Source organism: Budorcas taxicolor, chromosome 18, assembly GCF_023091745.1.
Source record: "Budorcas taxicolor isolate Tak-1 chromosome 18, Takin1.1, whole genome shotgun sequence".
Lineage (NCBI taxonomy): Eukaryota > Metazoa > Chordata > Mammalia > Artiodactyla > Bovidae > Budorcas > Budorcas taxicolor.
This window is the reverse complement of record NC_068927.1, coordinates 15717840-15742514: the sequence shown is the minus strand read 5'-3', so window position 1 is coordinate 15742514 and position 24675 is coordinate 15717840. Positions and strand designations below refer to the sequence as shown.

Below are 24675 nucleotides of genomic sequence, written 5' to 3'. Positions count from 1 at the left end.
GTGGGAGCAGAGGATGGGGCCTCACTGTCCACATCTCCCACCTGGTGGGGGCGCACGCAGGCCAGACGCAGGGCTGTGTCATGGCACCGCGTGCACGCCTGGGGTCTCTAGAGTCCAGCCCCCAGCAAAGGACCCCATCTCCCTGCAGGCCAGGCTGTGGGGTCCAGCTCTGCACGCAGTGTCCAGGCATCTGTGCCCTCCACGCCACCTCCCTTCCTGGCCAGGCACCAGCAAGACCAGGACTCCGTCTCTCCCCCCAGGCCTCACTTGCCTCACCTGCAGGACAGGGGCGGCTGTGCTGGGGTCTCTGAAGGGTTAAGCATGCGGGGAGGGGTTGCAGGGGCCTTTCCTGCCGGCACAGCCCTGTGGGCACAGCCCTCCCCCACCCCATTGTTCCTGCTCAGGAAAAGGCATATCTCCCCCATGAGGTCACCAGCCACCAGCTGCTCTCATGGGGAGGTGGGAGCTGCCTGGGCAGAGCAGCCTTTCCCTCTTCTCAAAATGTCCCCACCACCTCCCCAGCTGAGCATCTTCCTTCTCTGTGGGAGCTGGGGCAGACCCAAACCTCCCTAGTCTTAGTTGGCCTTCAAGACCAAAAGCAGTACCTCCTCCTCCAGGCAGCCTGCTCAGATGCCCTGAGTCTCCTGGTCCTGCAGAGTCACAGTGAGACCATGTCCTTGGCATTTAGACCAGTGACTCCAAGGGCGGATATGCAGCTAGGAGTCTGAACCCAAGTCCCTGTCTCCAATCCGAACGCCCTTCTCCCCAGGCACCTGATTCTTCCTTTGAACAAGGGAGCGTGCGAGAGCTAGCTTGGCTTCCCCCAAGAGGCCAGTTTGCCTCTAGTCCCTGTGTCTAGGCCGGCCCTCTGTCACTCTTGCTCTGCTAGCCTCTCGCCCCAGGCCCTGATAATGGGAAGGGGAGGTGGTCTGGGAATGTGACCTCAGCCTCTCTCATCCTGGCCCAGGGCTGCCCTGCTGGGGCTGGAGGCCAGTGGGCCCACAACCCCTGGGCTATGTTCCCAGCTCATGTCCCCTGGGTCAAGTCCAGGGCTTGTCCGGGCACCAGCTGCCTGTGGTGCCAGTTTCCTGGTGGGGGGACCATCTCTCAGCCTGTCTGCGGGGCCAGCAGCCGGGCTGTACTCCTGGACACCCCAGGGTCTCTGTTTCCTCATCTGCGTTGGCAGTGCATGCGTGCATGTTAAGTCACTTCAGTTGTGTCTGACTCTTTGCGACCCTAAGAACTGGCCAGGCACCTCTGTCCATGGGATTCTCCAGACAAGAGTACTGGAGTGGGTTGCCATGCCCTCCTGCAGGGGATCTTTCTGACCAGGGATGGAACCCGCATCTCTTACGTCTCCTGCATTGGCAGGAGGGTTCTTCACCACTGGTGCCACCTGGGACACTCTCTTTCTCTAGTTCTCTGCCACATCCCCGTGGAGGCAGGACTCCCGCTGGGCCGACAGCTCTGCATCTAATGAATGAATGACTGAGGGGTCCTTGTCCCCCCAGTCCAGGGCAGGCCCTGTGTGGACTCTGGTGCCTGGCAACCATCTCAGGGTAGGGCAGTGCCTGGCAGCACCCACATGGGGTGACCATGTCCGTCCTGTCTTCCCACGCCCTCCCTTCTGACCCTTCATCTCTGATTTCCTGCTTTTGGCAGAAGGAGCTTCTAGATTCTTTTCCTTCTGCTTGGGCTGCAGAAGGGGCAGAGGCCCAGCCCCACATGCCTTGTGGCCTCACTGGTGGCAGAGGAGGGGGCTCGGGAGGCCCCTGCCCTTCTGGTTCTGGTCTGAGATCCTTCACTGATTTCTGGGACTATTTATTGTTTTATTTTGGTAAAATACACATAAAATGAAATTCACCATCCTAACCATTTAACTGATTTAGTTACTTGACCACACCACGCAGCATGCAGGGTCTTAGTTCCCCAAGCAGGGATGGAACCCCTGTGTCCTGCATTGGGAGTGCGGAGTCTTGACCACTGGCCCACCAGGGAAGTCCCCTCCTTAACCATTTTCAAGTGGATGGTTCGATGACATTAATTACATTCTCAGCATTGTGCAGCTGGCACCACCACCCCCAGAACCTTGCGTCTTCCAGGCTGCACCCCACATCATGAAATGCTGACTCTGTCTCTCCCCACACCATCCCTCCAGCTCAGGGTTGGCGTCAGAGCCAGGAGGTCCCCAGGGCTGCACTGAGTTAGCCTCCCTATCATTGGCCTGTGCACACTGTCAAAGGGGCTCGAGTGCTTGTCCAGCGCTGTTGTCCCTGGTGGATCAGAACAGGAACACCTCAGTACAGAGACCAGCAGGATGCACCCTTAGGGGGAAATTTACCTGATCAGATGGGTAGACATCACCTGACTGGTGCTGTGGGTGCAGGGGGCAGAGCCCAGAGGGTAAAAGTGCGGCCCTGGAAAACAGAACGGAACGTTAGAAGCCTTCGCCATAAATGCTCTTCCCTGGTCTTCTTGGGCCAAATCAGATTGATTTTTTGTTTGTTTTTTATGCAAATGTGTGACTGTGAGCAGCTTTAGACTTTGACTGAGCTGGTCGCTATGGCTAGTGTACCTCATGGAAGGAGGCAGCTTCATGTCAGCGCGCTCCATGGAGCAGGAGAGCGTGGTGGTGTCCAGAAAGGAAGACTGCTTCAGAGTTCAGGGCCGCAGCTCTTCCCGTATGGTTCTCCAGGTTACCTGTTGCTGGGGTAGTTGGAGGGCTTGGGGGCTGAACACCCCACCTGGCCCTGCTGACTGCTCTGGGGAGATGGTGTGGCCAGGTTCAGGTCAGCTTGTCTTGGCCCAGGACGTCCAGAGGGCTGTTAAGTGGAGGTCCAGCTGTTGCTGGGTTCATGGCCCCCACCTGGGAGCCTGAGGGGATGAGAGTGGAAGTGGGATAGCACCCGCCCCGGGAGGCCAGGCTGAGGGTGAGGGTTTACCCTTGTGCCACTCTGCTCAGTCTCAATGACAGGGCCAGGACACTGGACCATCTAGGGGTGAGGTTGGGTCTGTGATGGGTGCTGGCACCCACAGCCGTCCACTCTGTCCTGGGCTGGGGCGAGCAGGGCCAGGTCACTGGGGCCACTTGCTGGCCGTAGATTGAGGAGCAGAATGGTCAGAGGTGGCTCCAGGCCAGGGGCCGCTTTCAAGGGTACCAGTACCCTCTGGGCTGCTAGCCTGGCTTTCCTGGCCCAGCTCCCTCTCAGGCCCCTGGGAAAGGCTGAGAGGGCTGGTTTCTGGGTGATGATCCCCAAGCTGGGACACTTGGCAGCCTCCCCAATCCAGGCATCTGCTGCACTCTGTCAGGATGGCATTGGGGAGGCTTCCAGGAGTGAGTTGTGGATGCATGCATGGCTTGAAGGGGTTGTGCCATGGTTCCCCTGGGAGACGTGATGGGGGGCATGGCCATGGCCCCAGTGGGTGCACAAGGGTGTCCAGAACGTGGAAGTCAGGCAGGAGGGAGGAGATTTAGAGAGGTAGACCCCAAAGTCAGCCATGCTGTGTTGACTGGGGATGTAAAGTCTTACAAAGGAGAGAAAACAAGTGGGGAGATTGTCATGACCTCTGTGTTGGCCCTGGGTGGGGGCGGGGGGGGCAGGTCTGCAGAGCGAGTCCTGAGACACGTGCAGCACGAGGGCCCCCTGGTCAGTGTAAACAGAGCCTGTCCTAGGTCAGACACAGGGCTCCCAGGGCAGGTGACCCGTCCTGCAGAGTGTGGTCGCTCACGCGTGGAGGGAGGTGGGCAACCTCCTGGGGTGACAAGCACCGTACCTGTGGTGGAGAGGCTCGGGGGAGCGGCTGGGGCGTGGGGCTGGCTGTCCTCCCTTTCCGAGCGGCCCTGATGACTGCCCCGTCTCCTCTGCAGCCTGCCTGTTCCGGGTCAACGCGCTCTCTCTGGTCTACCTGCTGTTCCTGCTGCTGTTGCCCTGGTTCCCGGGCCCCTCACGGCACAGCATCCGAGGTAAGGGTGGGTGGGGCTCGGTGGGGGTAGGGGTGTGGATTCAAGGGTCTCAGAGCTCTTTCTCTGGATGCCCGGGGCAGGGGAGAGTTGAGGCCGTGGCTGAACCGGGCAGGGCTCTTCTGTGGTTGAAGAGCTACTGGTGAAGGATGAGTGGTCCTAGGTTCATTTTTCATGGTGGACCCTTGGCTGTTTCAGATCTCTGTTCTGACCTCATGTTGCAGGGCTGATGCTGTGTTCCTCCGGCCATGGACTGGGCCACCTTCCTGCCAGGTCCCTCCCCTGACCCCCACCCAGTCCCAGCTGCAGCCCTTTTGCCCTGAGCAACTCTGGCCAACCCTTAAGTCCAGCCACCTCACCAGCGCCCCTGCCCCACTGTGGACTCAGGCTCCATCCGTGTGTGCTCGGTGCTCTGTGGCGCGATGGCTTTCCTCTGACCACCTTGTTGTCAGGGTAGCTGGGTGCCCGGCGGTCCTTACCTAGTTCTGAGCTCCTAGAGGGTGGCCTCTGAGTCCACCAGGTGGACAAGATGGGTGGGAAAGCCTGTCAGGGTGCCTTTGTCCCCAGGGCACTCTGCACTGTGGGTCCCAGAGAACTGGCTTGTCTGAGAGGAGCTGAGAGCAGAGAGGATCCCTGAGTAGGAGGGTGCCCTGCCCCCTGTTCTGTGGAGCACAGACAGGTCCCTGTGAAGGGGGACGCAGACCTGCAGGCCGACAGCACAGGGCGTGTGGTTGAGGAGCCCCTTCAGGCCAGGATCCCACCAGCCACTCTCGGGGTGCTTCCAGGTCAGTTTTTGTCCTGGCTTTTCAGTAAGGAAATGTGCTGAGGATGGCTCTGTGCCCCATGGGCAGGGAGGCCCTTAGGTTTCCCAGGGTGAAGAGAGATGCCCAGGCTTAAAATAGGGTTCCCAGGGAGCAGGTTGTCAGTGGTGTGACCCCCACCCCATTCTGGACAGAGGTCATGAAAGAATAGCCTGGCAGGGATCACCAAAACCGCCGCAGGGAGCCAGGCCCCTGCCTATTGCCCCTGGAAGGTGCTGGCCACCTGGGGCCTCAGTTGTGTCCTGTGGCTGCAGAGACCACCTCACACCCAGCAGCCACCAGCAGGTCCCTGCTCACAGTCTGGGGTCAGAGTGCAGCATGGGCTTCTTGGGGTGAAAACCCATGTGTCACCGGGCTGGTCCCTCCTGGGGGATCTGGGGAGAATCTGGTTCCTGTTTCCAGCTTCTCAGCTCGGCGCCCCTTCCCCATCATACAGGTTGGCAACAGCCAGTTGAACATCACCCCCAGTCACTCTGATTGGGCCCTCCTGCCCCGTCTCCGTGGTTGGGACCCTGGAGTGAAACTGGGTCTGCCCTGGGTGGGGGTGGCCAGGAGCAGCCCTTGTTTAAGGTTAGCTGCTTGGCACTCCTGGTTCCCCTTTGCTGCATCAGGAAATGTTCACAGGGTCCCGGGATTGGGGCATGGGTCCTCCTGGAAGGGTGTCAACCTGCCTCCCACAGGGTCACAGGTCCCCCTCCCTGGCCTGTGGTGTCTGGTCAGGCTCTCTGCTCCCGTGGGCACTGGTATGGGGGGCCCTGATCTTGGAGTGCAGGGAGAATTCAGGGAGGGGCCCCACACAGGTGTAGGGCTGGGAGCCACGGGGGACCCCAGGCCACACCCCTGCACAGCTGGCTGTCCCAGCCCTTCCCCAGTCCACAGCTCGGGCCAACCTGGGGAGACTGCGGGCAGTCCAGGCCCTCCCCTCCTCTCCATGGACCCCGTTCCCAGGGTCTCAGCTCTGAGCTGTTTGTTCCATCATATTTCGTGCCCTGCCGTGATGGGGAACACTTTCTTCTAATTGGCGCTGGGAGAAGCACAGGCTCTCAGCCAGGGCAGGAGTCCAGGGTGGGGAAGGGTCAGGACGCTGGGAAGACTCGCCTGCCTAACCTCCCTCTGTCCATCTGTCCAGCCTCAGAGGCCCTTCAGGGTCAGAGAGGCTGCTGGGTTTTTCCGGGTGGAAGAGAGGAAAATGTGAGGCCTGTCCGTGCCTGAGTGCCTGGCCACAGGGTCACGGTCATGTTGCAGCTGGGCCTTGGCGCCAGCTCTGGGTGGAAGGTCTGAAGCTGCCCGGGTCCCCTGTGGGTGCTGATTCCTGGCTCTATTCTCATGTGGGCGTCAGCTTGACCCCAGCTCCCTGTGCTGGGCAGAGAGGTGTCCACTTCAGTGCGTCCTCAGGAACCTTCCAGCTCTTCCTCAGTCACTTTGCCGGCACCGTGGGCTACGTGCCCCAGCAGGGCACGGCCGCAGCAGAAGCTTCAGGGAGACCCGAGGGTCAGCTCTTCTGACCTGATTAACAGGGACTTGAGGAGTCAGGTCCTGCAACTGCTGTCTGGAAAGGGTGACTGCCCTGGAGCCCTGGGCTCTGCTCTGACTTGAGGGCCATGGACAGGAGGGCCTGGTGGGCAGGCCTCGTTCACATCACAGAACTGCGCCCCAGGAGGACCCTGTACTCTTTGGATGAGGGGATGAGAGGCTCTGTTGTCCTCCCAAGACCTGTGCCCTCCTGCCTGTGGGTGGACAACGTGCCAGGCGTGGCAGAGCAGATTCCCAGGGCCTCGAGCTCAGGCTCTGACCTCCTCTGGCCCTGTCCCTCCCTGCCCCCCACCTCAGGACCATCCTCCCTGAGACAGGGCCTCAGACGAGTAGGGGAGTTCCCTTTCCTCAGCACCCTTCACCCAGTTCATGTTGGGAGGGTGAGGTCGACCAGCAACTCACCGTGGTGCCAGCGCTGGGCCTGGGTGGGCACCACACCCACAGGGGTCCCAGGCTGTCCCAGAACAGGGTCATAGGAGTGGGGCTGTCCTGGAGTGTTTGTGTACTGAGCAGTCAGACCAGGGAGGTTTGGGGCTTGAGCCCCAGTGCCCACTCTGGTCAAATGCTCTCTGCACCCCCTCACAAGCTCCCTCTCCTCCATGCCTGAAGCCCCAGCCTCCCAGCCCCATTTCCTGCTTCTCCAGAGATTCTGGCCTGAGCGGCGCCCTGGCTCCTTCAGGAGGAAACACTTCTGTGTGACCCCTCCCCTGCACGACAGAGGTGGGGGTCGCCTGCCCACCAAGGCAGGGCGCCATCCTTCCACCACGCTCCCTGTGCCCTGCAGGCCTCACATGACCAAACGAGTGACCCCAGATTGAGGGGAGAGGCAGGCAGGGCTTCCAGCAACTGCAGTGGGTGGCCCAGGACCCACACACACCGCCCCACCCTCTCAGGATCCCCACACCAGCCTGACTGCCCTCCACCCTCTGAAGTTAGAGCTGCCCCCTGGCCTCACCCAACACTGCTGTCAGCCATCCTGCTACCCTCTCATCCTCCATCCATTCCATTTATCCACTCATCCTCCCACCCACCCATTCACTTGTATATCCATCTTCCACCTGTGTATCCATCCTTCCATCCATTCACCCACCTCTTTATCCATCCATCCATCCGTCCCCATCCATTAATCTCTCTGTCCTCCTATCTATCCATCCATCTTTCCCACCATCCTTCTTCCCATTCATCCATCTCTCCATCCTCCCATCAATTCCTCATTTACCCATCCATCCATCTTCTCATACATCCAATCCATTCATCTGTCCATAATCACAGCTGCCCATCCATTTATCCAACTTCCCATCCTCTGTCTTCTCATCGACCTTCTGCCATCCATCCCTTCTCTAATCTATTCATTCATCCATCTATCCATCTCCCATCCATTCCTGCGATACATCCTCTCATCCATCCAGTGTATCCTCCTCTCCATCCGGCCATCATTCATCCCTCCATCTGTCCCACCATCTGTCCCCCATCCATCATGTGAATTCCTGGGGTACAGTCGCCTCTGGGAATCTGAGGCTTTGTTCTGTGGGCAGGTTTGATAAGTCATGTGGTTGAGTGTTGGACAGGGTCTTCCCTGCATGGTGCATGCTTTCAGCCCATATTGGGGGTGAGGCAGTACCATGCTGCCAGGGCCAAGTAGCAACCCAGATGTTTGCTGGATACGTGACCAGATCTGAAGGTGGCCTCCAGCCTAAGGGGGCCTTTCCTTCTGGTGCTGGCTCTGCCCCCCATGCCCCACACCCCAAGTAGGGGGCGAGACTCAAGCACTGGCAGGCTGGGTGTGCTGTATTCCACTGATTCCTTGTTGTATGACTGTGGACAAGTGACTTCACCTCTCTTTGCCCATTTCTTTGTAAAGTGAGGTCACAATAGTTCAGGACCATGGGGCAGCTGTGAGTGATCAGTGGGATGGTGTAGGAGGGGTGTGCTGCCTGAGTTCTCTGCTGACAGACCCTGGGTCCATGCTAGGCTGGTGGACACAGCCTGGCTCAGGGCTGACAGCCAGGGCTGACTGGCCTTCACTGGTCTCCCCCTCCCCATACTCCCACAGGCTCAGCTGCATGCTTGCCTTACCCCTGCCCACTCTGCCTGCAGGTCACACTGGCCGCCTCCTCCGAGCCCTGCTGGGCTTCAGCCTCCTCTTCTTGGCAGCCCACCTCACCTTCCAGATATGCCTGCATACTGTGCCGCGCCTGGACCAGCTTCTGGGGCCAAGCTGTGAGTCCCTAGGGGGCCTGGGGGGATGCTTGAAGGCAGCAGGCCTGGGGGAGAGCCAACGGTCTCCCTGAGCAACCAGAGGGCCTGGGCAGGGTTGGGGAGCCTCACACTCTTCAGCAAGGCCAGCCAGCCTCATGGGCCACCCTGCCTCACCCAGGCTTTGTCTACCTCTGAGTGTCTATCCACTATTTATATCCAGTGCAAATGGGCCCAGGTTAACTGCCCCAGTAACAGGTGGCCATGAGGCTGGGCTGAACATGGGCAACACCAAACTGAGCCTGGCGTCCGGCTCACTGGACAGCCCTGGTCTTCTCAGGCCCCACGTGCTCACATCTTCCTCCTGAGCCTTTGGAGGCATAGAGGCTAGGCTGAGGGGACAGGGGTGCCAGCAGACCAGGTGAGCTGCCCGCCCACCATCCTGCACCCTTTCACCTGTGGACAGAATCTCCAGCTGGCACCCAGCCCTCCCACCTCCACTGACTCCAGCACCCCAGTGTGCAGATGACGGAGCCCTGGGCTCCCATCCCCACTGCTTGGAGGAGGGGTTTCCCACCTCCATGTCCCACCTGGATCGTGCTGGGCAGGATGTCCCACCCGGCTTCCCATTTTCATTCTGTGAAGATCATGTGTCTCCTGCAGCTTAGAGACTGGAAATCAGGTGCCTCGAGGGCCCTCTGGTCCTGGCTCTGAGACCAGGCTTCCCATGTGTGCCCCCTCCAGCTCCCAAGGAGCGGTCGGCCTTGGCCAACAGACCTGAGAGCCCTGCCACAGCCACACAGTGCCCAGCTGGGCTGTGAGTCCCGTTCCGCCAGGCAGACTAATGGGCCTCTGACCCACCAGACTTTCCCTGGCTGGGCCTGTTTCCCCACCAGCATAAGCAGCATTCTCGAGCATCCCTGGACACCTGGGGACCTGTGGCTTGAGGGCTTCTGAGGGCCTCTTGGCAACGAGGGGGTTTCTTGGCACCCACCTGCCTGACCTGGTTCCCCCACCTCTCTCTGCAGGCAGCACCTGGGACACCATCACCTGGGACACCATCACCTGGGACACCATCTCCCGGCACATTGGGGTCACGAGGTGAGAGTCCTCAGTCTCCCTCGGGGATTTCCTGGGCCTGACGTGGGGGCCTCCAGCTCCTGGGGTGCCCCCACTGGCCCCAGCCCCACTAAGTCCACCATGGTCTCTCCCTGCCCTCTACAGGCTGGACCTGAAGGACATTCCCAATGCCATCCGCCTGGTGGCCCCTGACCTGGGCATCCTCGTGGTCTCCTCCCTGTGCCTTGGGGTCTGCAGGCGCCTCATGAGGACAGCCCGGTGCAGCCAGCACATCCAGGAGCCGGTGAGGGCTATGGGGCACCCCAGGTCCCAGCCATTTGAGGACTGTTGTATATCCTCTTTCTTTCTTTCTTTTCTTTTCTTAAACAAATGTGAACATTTTAGTTGTAAAAGCCTGTATGTGCCCACTGTGGAGAGATGTGACAGCAGTGGAGAGGTCAAGTGTGTGTCCCACGGGGCACTGGCATTGCAGTGCATGGTCCCAGCACGTGCGGGGGCTGCAGGCAGCATCTGCCCCAAGAGCTGTTCCTGAGGAGTGTCTTCAGGGCTGCAGGCCACAGGGAATCAGTGGTGCTGGGAGGCCGTGTGTGCTGGCCATCAAGGAGCACCTGGCGACTGATGGATGGACAGACAGACGGATGTTTGAGGAGCACCACCCACAGCTAGGGCATCAGTGGGTTTGTGGACAAGGCAGAGGCTGTGTAGGCTGGAGGCCTAGAGCAGGGCCCTGCATCAGAGTCCTTAGGGTCCCGCCCTGGGTCTTCCCTCCGTGTCCTCTGGTTGAAGGCTCAGCTCTCCTCTCCCTGCACGAGGGCTGTAGTCTTGAGCCTCATTTGGGTCCCACACTCGGCCTCAGCCTCTGTCCAGTAGGACCTGGTTTCCAGGGCTGGGTCAGGTCTGTGATATCCAGGGTCCCTGCCTGGTAGGCGGTGGGGGACACAGGCTCACACCCTTAGCCCCAGTGTCCTTTGGTCAGGCTGCTGATGCTTGTGGAAACGAGAGCCTCAGTCCCCAGAGAGGGGGTACTTCCTGTCGCGGGTTGGGGTGGGGCTCAGCCTGCAACTGACTGCCCATCCCCCGAGTCCTGGGGGGCAAGGCTGGCACCCCTATTTCACAGAAGACATGGGACCTGGAGGTCAAGGGGCTCTTCCATTTACTTGTGGGGGTCGAGTGGGGGCTGGGGCAGCCCCCTGACTGGCTGGCTCCCTCAATCCCTATGGCGTGTGGCACTGGCAGGCACAGGGGCCAGAGCAGCCTCTGGTTTCCTCGTTAGCAGAGCCAGGGCTTCCAGGAACAGCTCTGACGGGAAGGAGCTAGCTGGTTCCCCATGCCTGGGTCAGAGGGGGGGGGCCAGCCCCCCACTCCATGCTGCCCATCACCTCTCGGACCTCAGAGCAAGGCATCACAGGCACCCAGCATTTAAGGTCTGAGCCAGAAGCAGGCACAGCACCCCTTGCGGACCACCCCACCTGGCAGGGCCATAGCACATGCGTCCGTGAACATGCGCCCATCCCAACTTGGCACACATGTATCCATGCCTGCCCTGCATTTCAGACGGGCTGCGGTGGGGGGTGCGGTCTGGGGGGCTGGCCAAAGCAGGCTGGATGCTGCTAGCGGCCCCCAGCACCTGTCCTTTCGCCCAGCAGCTGCTTCTGTTCTTCCCACACCCAGAAGCGCTCATTTTCCACAGCAGCTTTCCCAGAGCTGGGGCCAGGCTGTGGGCGGAGTGAGTTCAGGCCTGGCTGCTGTGCCTTCTAGGGCTGAGCCCCCACCCCCATTCCAGGACATAACAGGGGGACCCTGGGTACCACTCTGACCCCAAGGCTGGGCCTCCTGCCCTGCCCTGTCCCCTCCACACTAACAGTATGGCCCAGCAGCACTCCCTGGGGCCTGCCCAGCTCCCCACCTACGTTTGACAAGCAGAAGACAGATTCAGAGAGGTTAGGGGGTGTGCCGAGGCTGCCTGCTGGGAGATGTGGAGCTGGGGTGTGACCAGGTCTCCTGGCTCCCCCACGCTCTCAACCTGGACTCCGAGGGCTGCCTTGGCCAGGACGGGTGAGGCACAGACCAGCACCCACGTCTCAGGTGGAGACCCAGGGCCTGGGCTTCTGACACAGAGGCTGTTCTTTCTGCCTCCCTCTGGCACCCCAATTCCAGGAAACAGTCTGTTCTGGGAAACCTTGAGGCAGGGCCAAAGAGACAGACCGTGGTGTGTCTCTGTGCCCGTGGACAGGTGAGGCCAGCAGGGCTGGCCAGGGACACCCAGGAGGCCCACCTCACTCTCCAGATGCCCCACGGGCAGCAGAATGAGAGCAGGCTGTCCCCTGGTGTGGTCTCCCTTGGCAGTGTGACCCGAGTGCCCCCACCCCCAAACCTACATTGCGGTTCTTATAAGGAAGGTGCTGTGGGCCAGGAGTAGGGTGTGGAGCCGCTCTGCGACTGTAGAGTGAGGAGCACCTGTGGCCCTGCCATGCGTCCACTGGGGACGCCCACTGGGGCGCTCTTAGGCCAGGGGCCTGGGGCACAGATGCACGAGCCTGTGGGCTGCCCTGTCCTCGGGGCTCCTGGAGCAGGTGGGAGATAAAGAAGATGCACCTGAGGGGTACCTGGGTCATCTGAGCACCAGGCCTTGGCAGGAAGGTGTCACTGCTGCAGTGGGCCACCTCCAGGAAGGCCTCCAGGGCTGCGAGGCCATGGGAAGGTGGTGGGCAGACCAGGCATGGAGGGCAGCACTGGTGCACACAGGCTAGCAGCCCTGTGACCTCAGAGGGCCAGCAGTGGGTGTGAAGGGGGGCCAGGGAGATGGCCACAGGGGTGGGCTCCTCCCTCCTCCCTTCCCTCTTTCCCTCCTCCCTCTCCCTCCCCACTTCCTCCTCCCCTCCTTCCTTCTTCCTCCCTCCCACTCTCTACTCCCTCCTCCCCCTCTCCCACCACGTGCCCGACCTCTGCTCTTCCCATGACCTTGGCAGGACGATGACAGTGAGGAAGCTGACGCCGGCTCCCTGGGGGAGCTGCGGGAAGCCCCTGAACTGTCGCCCACGCGGAGATCTCGGCTGGCCGCCCGGTTCCGGATCACAGTGCACTGGCTGCTTGTGGCAGCTGGGCGGACTCTGGCCATCATGCTGCTCGCACTGGCAGGTACCCACTGGGCAGGGGGCTGGGACCCCCACCTCTGACCATCACATTGGGAGGGGTCTCAGCAGCCAAGCTCCCCACTGACCAGCGAGACGGTGGTCACACCACCCCAGCCAGGAGTGACCCTGTGTGCCCCTGCCTGGCCCGCAGGCATTGCCCACCCCTCAGCCTTCTCCAGTGTCTACTTCCTGCTCTTCCTGGCCATTGGCACCTGGTGGGCCTGTCATTTTCCCATCAGCCCGTTGGGCTTCAACACACTCTGCGTCATGGTGGGCTGCTTTGGCACCGGCCATCTCATCTGCCTCTATTGCTACCAGACACCTCTCGCCCAGGCCACTCTCCCACCTGCCAGCATCTGGGCCAGGTGAGGGCTCGCCCCAGGCACCACCCTGCCCTTGCCCCAGCCCTGCCCACCCGGCACCCATGACCCCCTCACCACAGTATCACCAACATGCCTTCTCTGGGCAGGGTGTTTGGTCTCAAGGACTTTGTGGCCCCCACCAACTGCTCCAGCCCCAACGTGCTGGTCGTCAATGCCGACCACGACTGGCCCGTGTACGTGAGCCCCGGCATCCTGCTGCTGCTCTGCTACTCGGTGACCTCGCTCCTGAAGCTCCGCGCCCACCAGCCTGCGGACCAGGTGAGCACCCAGGCCAGCGCCCTGCGTCCCCCACCCCCTTGGGCCGGGGCTAGGGGGCTGAGCCTCACCTCTGGTCTCCACAGAGAAAGGAGGCGGCCGGGGACGATGACACACGGGAGGTGGAGTTGACCGAGGTGGACCAGTGGCCCCAGGGTCAGGCCAGGGTTGTGGCCATCAAGGAGGAAGGGGCTGCCCAGGTGAGGAGTCAGGACTGAGAGGTGGGGCCGGCACGCCCCTGCCCACGGGCTTGGCTCATGGGCTTGGCTTGTCTACAGCACACAATGCCTACTCCCACAACACCAGACCCCGAGGACAACTGCATCATACACGACCTCACTGGCCACAGCGCCGCCCAGCAGCAGACCTGTAAGTATATATAGCCGTGCAGTGCTGCCCCCTGGCGGCCTTGCCGTGTTGGCCTCTCTAGCTGCACCCCTCTTTGGGGCTGCCCACAGACCTTCATGGCTTGGCTGGTAAAGAATCCTCCTGCAATGCGGGAGACCTGGGTTTGATCCCTGCGGTGGGAAGATCCCCTGGAGAAGGGAAAGGCTACCCACTCCAGTATTCTGGCCTGGAGAATTCCATGGACTACAGTCCATGGGGTCGAAAAGAGTCGGACACAACTGAGCGACTTTGACTCACTCACTCACTCACTCGCGGACCCAAGACCCTGCAGGGGTCTCCCTTGCCTGTCTGCCTGCCTCTCAGTCCCAGAGTTTTTCACTGCTCTGTCGTGGGCTGGCTCTGTGTCCCCAGGGCAGGTCTGGGTGTTTTTCTTGGGTGCCTTTTCTTTCTTTTGCCCTAAGCCTCGATTTCCATCTTACAAAGCAAGGGATGAAGCTGCTGGCCTTGGGGGATGTGGGTACTCACAGAGCTGGAGGGACTGAGGCCATCTCGTCCACACTGTCTGTCTAGAGTCTTGGAAACCGAGGCTGGGAGGGGGGCGAGAATGGGCCAGGGTCCCATGACGCATTGGGAATAGGGTCAGAGTGGAGCCTGGGCCCTTTTCTGCCCCCAGAGCCCCTATGAGACTGTGCTGAGCACGGCTCCAGCACTGTCTGCACTTGGGGGCTGAGTCAGGTATGGGTGAGGGGCTCTGCCCTATTGATGTTGGAGCCTCCCCAGCGGGGGTCCTGCTTCACCTGTGACCCCTACCCTCACCCTAGCATGCCCCCGGCTGGCTGAGCCGAAGGCAACGTCTCCGCTGCACGGCCTAGGCCACCTCATCATGGACCAGAGCTACGTGTGTGCCCTCATCGCCATGATGGTAAGGGCACCAGCAGGACCAGCCAAGGGCTGGGCCTTCCCATGGGCTCTCACGGCGTTACGGGAGAGGATTGTGGCCTGGTGCCTTTTCACCAGAGGTGGATGGGACTGCGGCCTGCCTGCTGGGCCACAAGCCGTCCAGGCCAGCCACCAGCCATGTGGTTGTGTGTGCACACATTTGTGCGGTGGGTGGGCGGGTGGGCCAGCAGGGCAGGTTTGCTTTCCTGTTGGGGGCCCCACAACATCAGCCTGGGGAGCATGCGTGCAGCCCTGCCCCGCCCGGCCCGCAGGTGTGGAGCATCACCTACCACAGCTGGCTGACCTTCGTGCTGCTGCTCTGGGCCTGCCTTATCTGGACGGTGCGCAGCCGCCACCAGCTGGCCATGCTCTGCTCGCCCTTCATCCTGCTCTATGGGCTGGCGCTCTGCTGCCTGCGTTACGTGTGGGCCATGGACCTGCAGCCCGAGCTGCCCACCGCCCTGGGCCCCGTCAGCCTGCGCCAGCTGGGGCTGGAACACACCCGCTACCCCTGCCTGGACCTGGGTGCCATGGTGAGTCCGCCCGGCCCTCACCCGGCTCCCAGTGTGGTGGGCATGCTGCAGCCCAGGGCCCGCATCTGGGTGTCACCAGGACCCCCTGGCCAAGGCCAGCATAGTTGCTCAATTGGTGTTTGTCAAGTGAATGTGTGACGACCTCACATTGCTGGGGGCACCGTCCTGTCTGCCTGAGATGGGCTCTGTGAGCACTGCATGTGGTCCCGGGTCCCAGTGAGTTTCTGTGCCCCCATGGTGTCCCCTTGTGAGACAGGCCACTGCACCTGGGCATCCATGCCACCGTGGGCCACGTAGGGGGCTGTGGGTTACACCTCACCATGTGAGTCCGTGAGCATGCAAGCGTGCAAACACGTGAGCCCATGCTCACCTGTGGGTCTGTGTGCACACAAGATCGTGTGTGAGGAGGAGCCACTGTGTGGGAGTGTGTGCCCGTTTGTATGTGAACTCATGCCTGCGAGGAGGATAGCAGGTGGGGGGACACCTTCCTGCTGCAGTCTTGCCTCCGGCTCCCCTGCCTGGGCCCCTCAGTGATGCTGCCCCCCTCTCCTCAGCTGCTGTGCACCCTGACCTTCTGGCTCCTGCTGCGCCAGTTTGTGAAGGAGAAGCTGCTGAGGAGGGCGCGAGCCCCCGTGGCGCTGACGGAGGTCACCGTGGCCGCCACAGGTGAGCAGCAGGAGGGCTGGGTGACTGGGGGGCAGCTCCTTCCCCAGCTGCCTGGTCCTGATGCCGTGCCCACCCACTGCAGAGCCCACGCGGACACAGATGCTGCTGCGGAGCCTGGGGGAGCTGGTCAGGGGCATCTACGCCAAGTACTGGATCTACGTGTGCGCAGGCATGTTCATCGTGGTCAGCTTCGCTGGCCGCCTGGTGGTCTACAAGATCGTCTACATGTTGCTCTTCCTGCTCTGTCTCATCCTTTTCCAGGTGCGGGGTGCGGGGTGCAGAGTGGTGGGGGCAGGGGCACAGGGGGCCACGGAGTCAGGGGGGTTGGGCCTCACAGCCGGCCTCACCGCGCCCGCTGGCTGGCAGGTCTACTACAGCCTGTGGCGGAAGCTGCTCAAGGCATTCTGGTGGCTGGTGGTGGCCTATACCATGCTGGTGCTGGTGGCCGTCTACACCTTCCAGTTCCAGGACTTCCCGGCCTACTGGCGCAACCTGACGGGCCTCACCGATGAGCAGTGAGTCTGGGGCAGGGCTGTGGGGGGGAGGGCGGGATGCCGCCATGGGGGCCGTGCAGCCATGCTGACCCCTAGCCCGCCTCCCCGCCCAGGCTGGGGGACTTGGGCCTGGAGCAGTTCAGCGTGTCCGAGCTCTTCTCCAGCATCCTGGTCCCTGGCTTCTTCCTGCTCGCCTGCATCCTGCAGCTGCACTACTTCCACCGGCCCTTCATGCAGCTCACTGACCCCGAGCACCGGCCCCTGCCTGGCGCCTGCACCCCACGCTGGGTGCCCGGGTAGGCCTGCCCTCTGGAGCTGGGGGTCTGCAGAGGCTGGTGGTGTCGGGCAGGAGACCTGAAATGGGGGTAGGGCCTCAGCTGTCACCTTCAGGTGCCCCACTGGGGTCACAGGGGTCAGGAGGTCAGCAGGCCCCATGCTCCCACCTGGTGGCTGCAGCACCCACAGCCAGGGTCCCAGAGCTGGGGTGGGGGAGACAGGAGAGGAAGGGGCTGCAGGGCCACCCCTGGAGCGCAGCTGGGAAGGACACTCCGGGGCCCTGTCCTAGGCAGGACGCGGTGAGCCGGACCCCCCTGCTGCAGCAGGAGGAAGAGGAGGAGGTGCCCAGGGACGAGGGGCTGGGCATGGCCAGCCCCCACCAAGCCATGCAGGTCCCAGAGGGTAAGTTCAGGGTGCCCAGACTTGAGCCCTGGAGCCCCATCTGCACAGGACAGGACGGCCCAGGCCCCTCCTCTTCACTGTCCCCCCAACCACTCCCCCAGCCAGCAAGTGGGGCCTGGTGGCTGAGCGGCTGCTGGACCTGGCCACCGGCTTCTCGGACATCATCACTCGCGTGCAGGTGCTGGTGCGGCGCCTGCTGGAGCTGCACATCTTCAAGCTGGTGGCCCTGTACACCGTGTGGGTGGCCCTGAAGGAGGTGAGTGTGGACATGCTCGCACACCCGCGTGGGCCCCCCGGGCACTGTGGCAGGGGGCAAGGGGCCTGTGGGGAGGGTGCTGACTCCCCACCACCCATAGGTGTCGGTGCTGAACTTCCTGCTGGTCGTGCTCTGGGCCTTCGCCCTGCCCTACCCACGCTTCCGGCCCATGGCCTCGTGCCTGGCCACCGTGTGGACCTGCATCATCATCGTGTGCAAGATGCTGTACCAGCTCAAGGTGGTCAACCCCCACGAGTATGCCAGCAACTGCACAGAGGTACGCGTCACAGTGGAAGGGCGGGCGCAGAGGGCCTGGGTGGGGGTCCATCCCTGAGGTCAGCATGCAGTGCCCGCCGCTCCTCTCCCAGCCCTTCCCCAACAGTACGAACCTGCAGAAGATGGAGATCCGCCAGTCCTTGCTGTATCGCGGGCCTGTCGACCCCGCCAACTGGTTTGGGGTGCGGAAGGGCTTCCCCAACCTGGGCTACATCCAGGTGAGTGCAGCAGGCAGGTGGGCCAGGTAGGGGGCGCTGCGGGGCGGGTGGGGCCTGACTGCCCTTGCCCCTCAGAACCACCTGCAGATCCTGCTGCTGCTGGTGTTTGAGGCCATGGTGTACCGGAGCCAGGACTACCACCGCCGCCGGCACCAGCTGGCCCCGCTGCCCGCCCAGGCCGTCTGCGCTGAGGGCACCCGCCAGCAGCTGGACCGCGACCTGCCCAGCTGCCTCAAGTACTATGTGAACTTCTTCTTCTACAAATTCGGGCTGGAGGTGAGGCGGGGGTCAACCCTTGCCCCTTCCATGGGGTTGAGCTCAGCCGCAGGGGTCCTTGCCACCCTCTATGCGGCCTTTGCTGAGCAAGGGCTAGAGGGGATGGGGGTGGTGCAGACTAAGGAGGCCGGGGGCCCCAGCTGCAGGTGGGCTTGGGCTCACGCTCAGCTCTGTTGTGGGGCCGCTACCTTGATTCCCCCAGCATGGAGACGTGTTTAGCCTCTCTGCTCCTCCAGGAGAGTGGCCTGGTCCACTGCCCCCATGCTGGGCACAACACCTTCTGCCCACCAAGGCCACCCAGAGGCAGAGCCAGGAGGACACCCCCACCCCCGCCGCTGGCTCACTGTCCTCACCCTGGCCACCCCCTTCCTCTCTGCCACCCCAGGTCTGCTTCCTGGCGGCCGTGAACGTGATCGGGCAGCGCATGAACTTCATGGTCATCCTGCACGGCTGCTGGCTGGTGGCCATCCTTACGCGCCGACGCCGGGAGGCCATCGCCCACCTCTGGCCCAATTACTGCCTATTCCTGGCACTCTTCCTGCTGTACCAGTACCTGCTGTGCCTGGGCGTCCCCCCCGCCCTGTGCATTGGTGAGTGGGTCGCCGGCTGGGCACACGCTGGGTGCCCTGGCCCCTGGTGTGGCATCAGGCCCCTCCCACCTGCACCCCCTCCCCCTCCGTGGGCTCTGTGGGCCGCAGCCGTGCCAGCTCTAGGGGGCAGTGCTGGCCCCTCGTTCACTGGTCTCCCTGAATCCGTTGTTTTCTTTTTGCCAAAAATTTTATTTTGAAAAGTTTCAAATGATCAAAGAGGTTGAGAGTGAAAAATAGTCCAGGGAGCAGACGTATGCCCCTCTTGGCTAGTGGGGGCTACCTGGAGTCCACGTCCAGTATGCCCAGGGTGGAGGCCTCTGTGTGCAGGGTGGTGACCATGCTTGGCTGCCTATCCCTGGATGACACCTTGGTCTGGTGCACCATCCAAGCTCAGCGGCCGCATCCTCAAGGCCGTGTCCCTGGTGGGTGCTGGTTCTGAGCAGGACCTGACAGGAGCGCTTGGCCATCTCCTTCCGTTGCCTTTCTGTTATGACCTTTCCAGAGTCAGGCCACAGGCTGGCAGAAAGCCCTGATCTTGGAATTGGGGGCTATGCCCCAGGCTTAGAGGCTGGTGAACACGTGGGCAGGAACAGCCCACAACGGGGGCAGTGAGCGGCTGTCAGCCCTGCATGCTGAGGGGCTGGGGCTCAGTCTTGTGTGTGCACATCCACACCTGCAGACTCTCCCTGCTGCAGGCAGGCCTGCATGTGATGGACATCGGTTCCGACCTCGGTTACTCCTGGCACACTTGTTAGTCGTCCTGTGAGAGGAGCTTGGGTTTCTCCCCCTCCTGCTGTTTCCTGTGGTCTGCAGGTACAGGGGTTTCTCTGGATGCCTTGTAATGTCCTGTGCTCCCTTTCACATTCGGAGCATCTCAGCGGTGCCCGTAGAGGCCCCAGGCAGGCCCTTCCTCCCTCAGTGTCTGTGGAAGGCAGATCCCTGGCCCGTGAAATGCCCCCTTTGGTTGACAGTCTGTGAGTTTTGACAGCAGCAGAAGCAGAACAGAGTTTGCAAACATGCTTCACTTAGTTGTGAAGCGCCCGCCTCTGACTTGACCTGGCACAGCGACCCAAGTTAAGAACCGGAACAGGTGCCGGGCCCCGATGCTGGGCAGAGCCACAGGCCACCGTGGACGGCCCTGGTGGCCCTGCCCCCCAGCTCTCTGTCCGAGGCCCCTGAGCAGATCCCTTGCGCTGGCCCTACAGTCTTCTTGGGCTCCTCTATCTCTTGTCATCTTGGGGCTTCCGGAGCACAAAGCAGTTATCTCTAGAAACTCTCCACACAGCACTGTCATGGATTTCATTAGACCAGTTTATGCGTCTTTGTCAAGAAATGTACAGCTGCGAATATTCCGTCTCAGGGTGTCACATTGTGGCCGGTGTATCCCATCGCAGGTGATGGCCTTCCACCAGCAGGCCTGGCACTGCTTGTCACTGTCACATGTGTGGTTGTGGAAGAGACCTTGGGACATGGCGAGGGTCTCATTCCCATGTAAACCCTCACCCACTCAGGGGATCCATCCACAGGAGTGTCTGGTTTTCTGGTGGTAACTTTGTCCCCTGTGGTGCCCAGTTGGCATCTTCTGTAAGGGAGCTGTCCCCTCACCCCGCTGGTCTGTCTAGCTGTTTCCCTGTCCATACAGATTCTGGACCTTCATTCCTGGGCTTCTGCTTCCGCCTGTCACTGGGGCTTTGAGTTCACACAGTCCCTGCGCGGCTCTGGGACATGTCCTCACTTGGTTCCATGAGGTGCTGCCTCCTTAAGAGACCCCCTGCTCCCCGGCCCCAGGAAAGTGGCCCCTGCCCCACAGAGCCTGGTTTCTTTCACTGGAGAGTGAAACTCAGAAACCAAGAACAGGTCCTGGCCGTGTTGTTGCTACGAGTGTCGCTGCTCCAACACCCTCTCGCTGGACAGTGTCTTTAGTTAAGACACCTCTTCTGAAGTTACTCAGGGTGGCTCCGTTCTGCACCCTCCCCCACACCCGAAGGTGTGTCATGCGCACCTTGTCAGGTTAGACCCCTTGTCAGTCTCCGCTCCGTCCTGGGCTCCCCCAGCACTGTGTAATGTAGTAAAATTCAGTCTTTGGTGCTGACCAGGGCAGGAGCTCTGTGTGCCCCCCAGGTTCCCGCCCCCCACCTCCTTTTGCCATCAGCCCCCCAACCCTGCTTCCAGGAACCACTGTGGTCTCTGTCCCTGTCGGCAGAACAGCACGTGAGTAGGATAGTTTAACCTCAGGCTGTGGCTTCTGTCATGAGACACTGTTTAGGGTCAAGATCCGCTGGGCTGTGGGCTTGCGACCCCTAGTAGGCAGTTTTCTGTGCTTTGGATGCACCAGAGTGGGCTTGACCTTTCACCCTTGGATGGCATCGGGTGGTCTCCAGGTCTGAGATGTTGGGGATGAGGTGCTAGAGGTTTGCTTGTTCACCAGTGTGCAGGTATCTGTGGGGCCATGGTTTCTGTTTCTCTGGGGTGATCACCCCAGGTAGTCCTTCCAGTTCCCCTCTGCTCTGGTACTGGGCATCCACACTGTTTTCTTTTAGCCATTCTGACAGGTGTGCAGTGAAGCCTCATTTGGGTCTACCTGGGCTGTGGCCCACACGCAAGGCTCCGGCCCCACCCCCCTCAACCCCTGTGCCCCACCCACATCCCCCCGCCCACTCAGGGTGTCTGGAGCGAATGTCTGTGACAACTGGGCTCCCTGGGTCTGTGTGCAAGAGGGTGTGTATGAGTGACTCCTGGGGTTACTGGGGTTGGAGGTGGGTTGGGACAGTGGGTGACCACACCCTCTGCCTACAGACTACCCGTGGCGCTGGAGCCGGGCCGTCCCCATGAACTCCGCGCTCATCAAGTGGCTGTACCTGCCTGATTTCTTCAGCGCCCCCAATGCCACCAACCTCATCAGTAAGTCCCCAGCCCCTCACGCACACACGCCACTGCCAGCCTTGCTGAGACCGTGCAGATGCCCATGGGATGGTCAGCGAGTGGGCACCGACCGTCCTCTCCAGCCAGCACGGGGCCCATCGTCCAGGCCTCACCAGGCAGTCCAGTCCTGCCATTCCCTGTGGGGTCTGTGTTCCATGAATGTACCCCATCCCACAGGCCCATCTCACATGTACACACTCCACCACACACACACGTCTGCTCACTGGTGTGGGTACAGGTGTGCATGCAGGAGCAGACATGGGCGGACACGGATGTGGAGACTGAGGCCGCATGGCACACAATCAGGCTCGCGCTGGCCTGGTTTCCTGATGCGCGTGGTTTGTGTATGCAGATCTACATGTACACATGGAAAATGCACACAGGTGTGCTCTCTGACACCCACGTGCACGTCCACACAGTGTGTAGATGCTGGCGTAAATACGCACGGACGTTTCTGCCCAGCTGCCCACACACCCCATCACCCCAGGACAAGGGCCGAGCTGGCAGGAAGTGGACTGCACTTCCCAGGCATGACAGTGGCCTCCCATTTGCCCACAGGTGACTTCCTCCTGCTGCTCTGCACCTCACAGCAGTGGCAGGTGTTCTCGGCCGAGCGCACGGAGGAGTGGCGGCACATGGCTGGCGTCAATACTGACCGCCTGGAGCCGCTGCGGGGGGAGCCCAACCCCGTGCCCAACTTCATCCACTGCAGGTGGGGGTCTTAGAGGCTGTGGGACTCCTGGGGCCGTGGTCCCGGGCTGCCGGGGAGGTGGTGGTGACCTGAGTCCATGGTGACATCCACCCGGCAGGTCCTACCTCGACATGCTGAAGGTGGCTGTCTTCCGCTACCTCTTCTGGCTGGTGTTGGTGGTAGTGTTCATCACGGGGGCCACGCGCATCAGCATCTTTGGGCTGGGCTACCTACTGGCCTGCTTCTACCTGCTGCTCTTCGGCACCAGCCTGCAGCAGAAGGACACGCGTGCCCGCCTCGTGCTGTGGGACTGCCTCATCCTTTACAACGTCACTGTCATCGTCTCCAAGAACATGCTCTCTGTGAGCCTGGCCCCGCCCCATCTCACCTGGCCCCGCCCCACCTCCCTGGCTCCGCCCCACCCTGCCACCCAGACTGACACTTCTCCGCCTGCAGCTCCTGTCCTGTGTCTTCGTGGAGCAGATGCAGAGCAGCTTCTGCTGGGTCATCCAGCTCTTCAGCCTCGTATGCACCGTCAAGGGCTACTACGATCGTGAGTGGGCGAAGTGGGTGTTCGGGGCCCCGGGGGTGCTCCGGGACACCCGGTTTACAGGACCCTGACCTGGACCGTGTCCGTCCGCAGCCAAGGAGATGCTGGGCCGAGACCAGGACTGCCTGCTGCCCGTGGAGGAGGCAGGCGTCCTGTGGGACAGCGTCTGCTTCCTATTTCTGCTGCTGCAGCGCAGGGTGTTCCTCAGCTACTACTTCCTGCACGTTCAGGCCGAGCTCCGTGCCACTGCCCTGCAGGCCTCCAGGTGTGCTGCCCCTCTGTGACTTGACTTGTCACCTAGAGGGAGAACCAAGGAGACAGACCCCCTGGGACCTTCTCAGGACCTTGGTGATGCGCGGTCTTACCCCCTTCTTGGTTGCTGGCTGGACTAAGGTCACGTCCCCACTGGAAGGCCTTCCTCCCCAGCCCTGCGCTTTGGCTGCTCCTGTTCCCTCTCTCCTACCCTGTGATACTGGAGGTTCTAGGAGGGTCTCCCTCTCCCCACAGCAGGACAAGGAGGGGTGTGGGTGGGTAGGACCTGAGCCCCCTGGGCCAGGCCATAGCTAATGCGCAGCCTTGCTGTCCTACAGGGGCTTTGCCCTCTACAATGCTGCCAATCTCAAGACCATCGAGCTCCACCGCAGGGCAGAGGAGAAGTCGCTAGCCCAGCTGAAAAGACAGTAGGTGCCATGTGGGCAAGGCCAGGGCTTTCCCAATTTGCCCAATGCTGAGCCACCTCCCCTTCTGCAGGATGGAGCGGATCCGGGCCAAGCAAGAGAAGCACAGGCAGGGCCGGGCCAACCGAGGCCGCCTTCAGGGCTCCCCGGACCCCGGCCAAGAGCCAGGTGAGTGTGGACAGAGCCTCAGCACCCACATCCCGTGTCCATGCCCGCTGGAGCCATGTCCGTGCTGTGTGACGTCCCACAGGGCTTCTGGCCCATCTGCCCTGTGCTGTGTGGTCACCCTGTCCCTGCAGGCCATGTGGCCGGACCGTGACTATCCATCTGCACTTGTGGGCTGTCCTCCACCCGCCATGGCACTTCATATAGCCCCTTCATTGCCCAGGGGCTCCGAGTCTGTGTCTGCTGAGGGGCCGCCTGCACCCCTTCCCACTGGCTCATGCGCACCCTGCCCCTCCACAGGGCCCGGTAGTCCAGGGGGCTCCTCTCCGCCACGACAACAGTGGTGGCGGCCCTGGCTGGACCATGCCACAGGTACTGCCCCCACCTGGCCTTCCCTGACCACCCTTCAGAGCTGCTGTGCGCTAGGCAGGCCTCCCTCTTGCCCTGCCCTGACCTGGCTGGCACCCCCCGGGCGCCCTGCTCTCAGGCTTCACACTGAGCCTCTGGGTCATCAGGGGCCACGTCCCCACAACAGGCTCTGTGTGTCTTCTGCTTTCTAACTCTTGGACTCAGACGTCTGAATCTTGGCTGCTGGCTGGCAGTGCCCCTCCTTCCCAGCCCTGCCCGCTCGTGTTCTTCTCGTCCAGTCTGGTCTCGTCCCGCTGCTCTTGCTGTGTCCTGTGCATGTGCCGCTGTCTCCCGGCCTGCCACTGCCTGGTTCTTGCCCACGGCCATCCCTCTGGGGAGGGTGGCATGCGGGCCTTTGCCCCAGGGTCACCGGCTGCTGAGGGTCCCAAGCTGGCCAGAATAGCCAGACTGTTACTGGACCCATTCCAAACCAAGGAGATGAACTTGAGGGTCTGGGGGGAGGAGGGAGGGTGGCTGGCTCTCAGTGACCCCCTTGCCTGCAGTTATCCACTCTGGGGACTACTTCCTGTTCGAGTCAGACAGTGAGGAGGAGGAGGAGGCCCAGCCTGAGGACCCCAGGCCATCATCACAGAGCGCCTTCCAGGTGAGCATGTAGGCCTGACAC

The 24675-nt window shown here is 61.7% G+C and overlaps 1 protein-coding gene across 1 annotated transcript in view; it reads left to right on the top strand.

Annotated features, from left to right (window-relative positions):
- Positions 1-24675, top strand: part of PIEZO1 (piezo type mechanosensitive ion channel component 1) — a 56378-nt gene that overhangs the window by 24711 nt on the left and 6992 nt on the right. The window contains exons 2-31 of the mRNA XM_052656175.1: positions 3869-3964; positions 8413-8535; positions 9540-9612; positions 9736-9874; positions 12561-12729; positions 12877-13090; positions 13195-13366; positions 13450-13563; positions 13642-13732; positions 14533-14633; positions 14923-15183; positions 15738-15849; positions 15932-16110; positions 16216-16364; positions 16457-16639; positions 16909-17021; positions 17123-17277; positions 17378-17554; positions 17646-17771; positions 17847-18047; positions 18433-18637; positions 21434-21538; positions 22118-22271; positions 22369-22612; positions 22707-22803; positions 22894-23065; positions 23391-23480; positions 23551-23645; positions 23943-24014; positions 24554-24654. Of these exons, the coding sequence (XP_052512135.1) occupies positions 3869-3964; positions 8413-8535; positions 9540-9612; positions 9736-9874; positions 12561-12729; positions 12877-13090; positions 13195-13366; positions 13450-13563; positions 13642-13732; positions 14533-14633; positions 14923-15183; positions 15738-15849; positions 15932-16110; positions 16216-16364; positions 16457-16639; positions 16909-17021; positions 17123-17277; positions 17378-17554; positions 17646-17771; positions 17847-18047; positions 18433-18637; positions 21434-21538; positions 22118-22271; positions 22369-22612; positions 22707-22803; positions 22894-23065; positions 23391-23480; positions 23551-23645; positions 23943-24014; positions 24554-24654 (4283 nt within the window). The remainder of the gene's footprint in view (positions 1-3868; positions 3965-8412; positions 8536-9539; positions 9613-9735; positions 9875-12560; positions 12730-12876; positions 13091-13194; positions 13367-13449; positions 13564-13641; positions 13733-14532; positions 14634-14922; positions 15184-15737; positions 15850-15931; positions 16111-16215; positions 16365-16456; positions 16640-16908; positions 17022-17122; positions 17278-17377; positions 17555-17645; positions 17772-17846; positions 18048-18432; positions 18638-21433; positions 21539-22117; positions 22272-22368; positions 22613-22706; positions 22804-22893; positions 23066-23390; positions 23481-23550; positions 23646-23942; positions 24015-24553; positions 24655-24675) is intronic.